The sequence below is a fragment of the Stegastes partitus genome, unplaced genomic scaffold (assembly GCF_000690725.1).
Source record: "Stegastes partitus isolate 25-593 unplaced genomic scaffold, Stegastes_partitus-1.0.2 Scaffold222, whole genome shotgun sequence".
NCBI lineage: Eukaryota > Metazoa > Chordata > Actinopteri > Pomacentridae > Stegastes > Stegastes partitus.
In genome coordinates this window covers 21,818-28,283 of record NW_007577953.1, presented here as the reverse complement: position 1 = coordinate 28,283, position 6,466 = coordinate 21,818, and the positions used below count along the sequence as shown (strand labels likewise).

The 6,466-nt window shown below is 43.7% G+C and overlaps 1 protein-coding gene across 1 annotated transcript in view; it reads left to right on the top strand.

Moving 5' to 3' along the window:
- The window catches only part of ntrk1 (neurotrophic tyrosine kinase, receptor, type 1), a gene marked incomplete at its 3' end in the record, with an annotated part of 28,463 nt that overhangs the window by 3,553 nt on the left and 18,444 nt on the right, over positions 1 to 6,466 (top strand). Inside the window, exons 2-4 of the mRNA XM_008281112.1 lie at positions 1,543 to 1,617; positions 2,651 to 2,722; positions 5,529 to 5,597. Coding sequence (XP_008279334.1) covers positions 1,543 to 1,617; positions 2,651 to 2,722; positions 5,529 to 5,597 — 216 coding nt within the window. The remainder of the gene's footprint in view (positions 1 to 1,542; positions 1,618 to 2,650; positions 2,723 to 5,528; positions 5,598 to 6,466) is intronic.

The window sequence follows — 6,466 nt, the reverse complement described above, 5'->3', positions numbered from 1 at the left end:
TATTCCCTCTCCTCATCTCCTAGCAGCACAATAAACTGAATCTCTGACCCAACCATTGGCACTTGAGTTGCATTGTGCACTTTTTTTCCACCTGGAAGGAGAATGTGAGGAATAAAAAAACAATATGTGTGATTCTGCTCCATCCGTTGTGATGCTTCTTCATTAAAGACCATGTAGGTTTGGACAACAATAGAGAAGGACAACACCTGATCAGTAGAGTATTAGTGGTCTGAAATACTTGATAAAAAGACAAAACATGTTTATGGGAAAAAATAAAATCAAAGAACAGAAATATGTACATTGTCTTTCACGTATTTATTTTTGTTTTTTTCATTGTCTGCTGTTTAAATAGGGGACTATGGTTGAACATTTCACATCTGTTTTTCTTTTTTTTTCCATTGCAGTTGCTTCAAGGCCTGCAACTAATCTTATTTTTTATAATTTTTATCACAATAATGATAATATTTTTTTTTTATTGCGGTTATTTGGTTCGTTTTGCGTCTCTCCAAGGATGCCGTGGTTTGTTCAGGAGAGGGCTGAAGACATTGATATGGATGAAATCCTTCGGTATTCGAATCTAGTCTTCTTTTTAAAAAGCCCATTAAAGAGGCGTCCTCCTGAGCAAAATGGACAACATTCATGTAGCGCGCAGGAGGGGCAGAACCGAGAGGCAGAGAAGGGCAGAGAATGAGGTGGACAGTTTGCTCCGGAGAGATCCTTGGAAGGTCCGACCAAGCCATCTATTCAAACATCTCATGAAAAGATTTGACCGTCCTTGCGCTGAGTGCCACATTGATCTGCAGCTCGCTAGTTATTCTGAGGTAGGCTGTGTCTGGAAAAGTGGAAAATGACTCATTGAGAAGAATTTCCCATCAGCCTCGTCCGCCCAGCGCCTCTCAAGGCATTATTTTCTCCCACACGAGGAGCAGATTAAGTTCTGATTGAGCTCTGCTCTGTGGGTCCGTGCACATCTCCACCGGCTTCCTTATCTGCTGTTAGTTTGCTCTGTGGATGTCACGGAGGTCACACACCAGTCAGGGGGATTCAATTTGAATGCTGGCCTCCTTTTTCACATCAACATGGTTTCGATTCACATACAGGGCTGCATGTTGCGTCCGTCACCCTATTTTTTCCCCCTGTTGTTTCCCTCCACCTCTAAAACAGGCTCAGCTCAGCCCGTCCTCGGTGTTCATGTCAACACGCTGCTTCACGTTTAGGTAGAAACTGGAGAAACTTGCATCTCTTGTTCTCATCTCATCGTCCTGGCTACAGAGCAACCCCCTTTTTAAAATGCCATGTTGGTGTTTTTCTTCCTTTTCTTTGTCCAATGTTGGAATCCAGTGAATAATAAACACTTTTGTGTGTTCGCAGTCAAGGAATTCCTTTGTTTGCCTTTTGTGTCTTTTTTTTCTTGGTTTTCATTCTCGCATGGGCTGAACCGAACATCCACGCAACGAAAGGCTCAAGGTCACAATAAATGCATGTATTTACCTGTTTGTATATAACGCTCCCTCTCCATCTCCCTCTTTTTTCATTAACCAGTTACATTGAGAACCAAGCCGGCCTGGAGAATATAACAGAAGTTGACCTTGCTTACTACAGAGAGCTGAAGAACCTGTAAGTAATGCTTCTCTCATCACTGTGTCAGTCCAAACAGTTGGCCGACCCGTTTTCCCAGTGCTGGAACATGTGCATATACTTTGAATGTGAGCCTGTCCAGCACAGTCCTACATCCTGGCTCACAATCAGTCGCCATGTTTCTGTAAAAATGTCGAGTAAATTTGAAATAAATTTTTAAAAAATCTAAAGAAATCTAAAATGAAGATGTGAATTTGGTTTGTTTCCATTACCTGCTTTGGAGCAAACATTCTGGGTTGTGCAGCGTCATCAGAACATTGTGGATACGTTATGTTGTGTATGTCAGAGATAAAAAGAGCAGCAGAAGAAAATAAAACCAGAAGCTGAACACACAAACACAGCTGGACCATCTAGAGAAAAATGGAAAGAATTCAGGACCTGGTTTTTGAGTAAAAAACCCCCAAAATGAATAGTTTTTAAAAGTTTTACAGTTTGCATTAGCCTTTGTGTTGCATTACTTGTATGATAAGCATAAAACCCATCATGAAGACGCAGCTACTGACATAAATAAGACGACTGCAGAGTTAGTTAGTTAGGTAGCATTCAGGCACGTGGAGGCTGATTTGCATGTTCACAGATTAGTGAAGGAAAGGAAGCAAAGCTGTAGCAGGACGGGAGTATTCTTCTGGTGAAACACCTGTAAATGTGTTCATTTTATGAGTTTTAGGGCTTTAAACAGTGCAAGAGATGATCTAAGGAGGATACAGGTGGTTTTCAAAGTAAAATTAAAACTGAACTTGACAGTTTTCAGTACGTTTGTTCATGTGCTGCTGAAGGTTTACTGACAAGCCCAGAACTTTTGCAAAAATGGTTCTCCTGCATGCCTGAAGTTACCCAACGAAGGCAACAAGTCCAAGCCAACAGCAAACCTTCAGTATCGTAGGAAACAAAAGTACTTGCAGCACGCTGCTGAATGATCGTCTGAGAGGATTCAGGGTCAGATAAACACTGGACTACATCAGTCACAGGTAGCTTCACTTTGATGTTTCTTGTTCTTTCTGGTCCTCTGCAGCACGGTGACGTCCTGCAAGCTGAGGTTCATCTCCGCCACCGCCTTCCTGAACAACCTCAAGCTTCAGTATGTGTAAGTGTCCTCGTCAATACAAAAGGATTGTCTTCCCCCGTGTCGTGTTCTGACCCGTGTGGGTCGGCCTATTTGTCGCCGTCAGTCAGCGCTCTGCCGGCTCTTTAATATTGCACGTGTCACATGAAGTCAGAGCTGCATTTCTCAAAATCCCAGTGACTCAGTGGCTGGTGGGATCTTCTGATCTGGTAAACGGATGAGCTCAGTGGAGATCAACAAACCACAAGTCGTCACTTCTTAGACACATGATGTAAGATTAGATAGGATTCAGTGTTATTGTCTTGCTGAGTTCAAATACAACCACTAAGACGGTGACATGCAGTTTAGCATCCAACCAGAAGTGCAAAGAAGCCGTCAGCAGTGCTTTTTATAAACAGTGTAAGTAGAGAGGTGTGTACTTCAGTGTGTGTGTGCAGGGTTACACCGTTAGCATAGCTTCATGGTAGGAGGATTTAAGGACATCATCATAATTATCATTGATTAGCAGAAAATTAACCGGGATGCCGATTGATTGTAACAAGCAACTCTAAAGTCAGGTGATCCTGCTGTTACTGACGAACCGACATGTTCTCCCTTTTAGCAGCACATCAGTAACGTAGGAGTTTAAAGATCTACACAGGAGTAGCCACGAGCGTTAGAAAAAGAAAAGTAAGAAGCCTCGTTAAGTGAAACCATGTTTGTTCGTCAGCAGCTGCCCGTTATCGCCACCATCTTGTCCTCATCGTTTACTGAGCGTGTGCAACATGTCCAGTGTTGTTTATCTGGAAGACGGGCGGTTTTTGGAGGAGCAGGGACGGGGTGGTGGTGGTGGTGGTGGTGGTGGTGGTGAGGCAGGCAGGGTGAGCTCAAGAAATTGGAGAAGACATCCACCAGTCACCTTTTACTCGCTCACTTTGGCGGATTATCGACAACTGATGCATAATAAATACACTCCACTAAGGGTCCATTATCACTTAATCAATATTTCACCATGGAGGGAGAGGCTGAGCCGGGCCGGGCCCAGCGTCGGGGCTTCTGTGTGACAGATGTATTTGTGAGATTAAGAGGGACTGGATATAACCAAACCAAGCGCTGAGCAGGAAGGCGACCCAGCTTCTCCTTCTGCTCTGGTCTTGGTGCTCAGACCTCCTCAGCCGTATCCTATGCAAACGTTTCCTAGACACAGACCATCGATGGCTGATGGAGGATGAGCTGCTATTCCCGGCTCTGCTCTCCCCCTGCGGACCCGAGGAGGAATCGAGCCGGTAATGGATAAGCCCCAATGGCTAACCCATCTGACATGAACTTTTGGGAGCAAGGAAAACAAATAATTGAACCCTTGGCCCTGTCAGAGTGATTATGTATTGGTTTCCATGCGCGCGCTCCCCAGTGTGGCTTTTTGTCATCTTCTGAGGGAGTTTTATTTACAGCCTGGTTACTTGGAAGTCTGAGGCTCATTTGAGAACCACTGTGATGATATTTAAGAGGCCTGAGAGGATTGACAGAGGGATACGTAGCCTTCATCCATCACACTGTTGTTATGAAAGCCTGACATACACAATATTGAAGATAACGCCGCATTAGCTTTATTACAATATTCGCATTTGAATCATTTGAAATCTTCAAAAGCAAACAAGAAAGGAGCATCCACAGCTACACAAGCAGCCCGTTCCATTCCCAGACTTTAGCTTCGACATGAATGTATATATCTGTGCTTTTAGAAAAAATCTGCTTTCCAAGTTGGAATTTCATTTCACATTTAAGAAGCTGCAATCAGTAAATTTAAACTTTGTTTTCCTTCAAAAAAAATGGATTAATCAACTATCAAAATAGCCGGCGACTAAGTTAACAGGGCTGATGTGACTGATGACTGATTCACGGTGAGCTACAGACGATGAATCACTGCAGCAGCATCATGGAAACCTGTTTGGCTCGAATCCAGTAGACGTTCATTTACCTGTAGAAGTGCAGCTTTAGATTCGTTTATCTGCAGCTGAGGTGGAAGAAAACGTCTTTAGTTTTACAGGTGTATGATAATGAACCAAAGCATTGGACCAATCAGATCTGACCTGTTGGTGGCGCTACACGGACAACAACACAAGCAGTGGTTTTTATTTAAATCTGAGTCCTTTTGTGTTTGCTGGAGCTTTTCTGTTACGCTATAGAAAGAGTCAAACCTTCTGCGTGTACATACGGGAGCTGAGCAGCATCCGTCCACCAAGAACTGTTGGTGGCTCTGGTCCGATCGCCTCATGTACCGAGCACTGAGCAAACACAGAGAGGTGCTGGGGCTCCTGGGCGGGTGTGAAATACTTGCCAAGGTAATTGATCAGAACCCATTTGGATGCATTAACGTTTTCCACTGAGTGTAATTCCACGCAGGGACATATTCTTCTGAAAGTGAGCAATCAAATCACAGCGTGACTCATCTGCAGAACAGAACCAGGTTACAACAAAGAGAAATACCACATTCACTGGATTTTTCTGTTTCTTTTCAGCTGATATTTGTTTTTGTTTCATGCGCCTCAAAGAAACGTTTGAGCAGATGACAAGCCGGGAATCTCATTTTTAAATACGCTGCCAAGGTGTTCCTGCCTGTTGGTGTGAACGTGGCGGTAAATCAGCACGTTTCTGCACATCTCTCCATCTGTTCAGGTTGTTCTGTCTCACGCCAGTGATCACAATATGAAGACATTTCTGGAAAAGGTGAAAGCAAAGGTAGCACAAGTGAAAGCCTTCACAAGCTCGGCATCAGATAGGCTCAACTGCTGTATGTAACGGAGAATATAGCCAAACAAATGTTGATGTGTGGTGTGTCTTTTCACAGAAACCTGGCATCAAACTCTCTGGAACACATCAGCTGGAGGGTGTTTCATTTCCTACCGCTGCTGAATCTGTGAGTCCCTTTAACTCCACAGCAAAGACGCTCGCTGTCGTTTGAATCATTTTAAATTCCTGTGAGGTCAAGGTGGCTTTCAAGGAGAAAACAGTCTTATGAGCCAAATAAAAGGGAGAAATGTGGTCATTTACACCAGAAAGAAGCTGTGACAGATGTGCAGCTGTTGTCTGCTGGGATCCGTCACATGGTGAAGGTCTCTGCAGGGGGTTGGTTCAGAGTTATATGTAGAAAAAGCCAATCTGTACATTTTTAACATGTGTTTTTAATAATACGTGAAACAATCATGGATGCCATATCTTCTGTCATGTTTTGCATCATTTCTGTTCTGACTGTGACTCGTCAGTATGTCATCTTGCGTCCTCTTCTTATGCAATGGTTTAATCGCACTACAGTTGATTTATTTATTTCTTTATTTTAAATGCGTGCTGCATTCGAATAATAATTTGACTGTAGTTTACCCAGAATGCTACAGTGTTTGGCTCCTACAACAATCAGCCACAACATTAAAACCACTGACAGGTGAGTACCATTATTATCTTGTTACCCTGACACCTGTCCAGGTGGGATGTATTTGAGAGAGCAGTTAGTTCTCGAAGCTGGTGAGTTAGAATCAGAACAAATGTGCAGCGTGAGGATCTGAGGGACTTTGACAGCTAGACGGCTGGGTCAGAGCATCTCAGGTCTTTCTGGCTGTTCCTGTGGTTACTACCTACCAACACCGCTCCAAGGAAGGACAACTGATGAATGGAATGAATGCATCTAAGAAATGGTGGCTGGGCCATGTGGTCTGGTCTCACAGAGGAGCTGCTGTAGCACCAACCGCTCTAAACCTCAATTCACTACGACAGAAAGGTGTCAGAACTGAT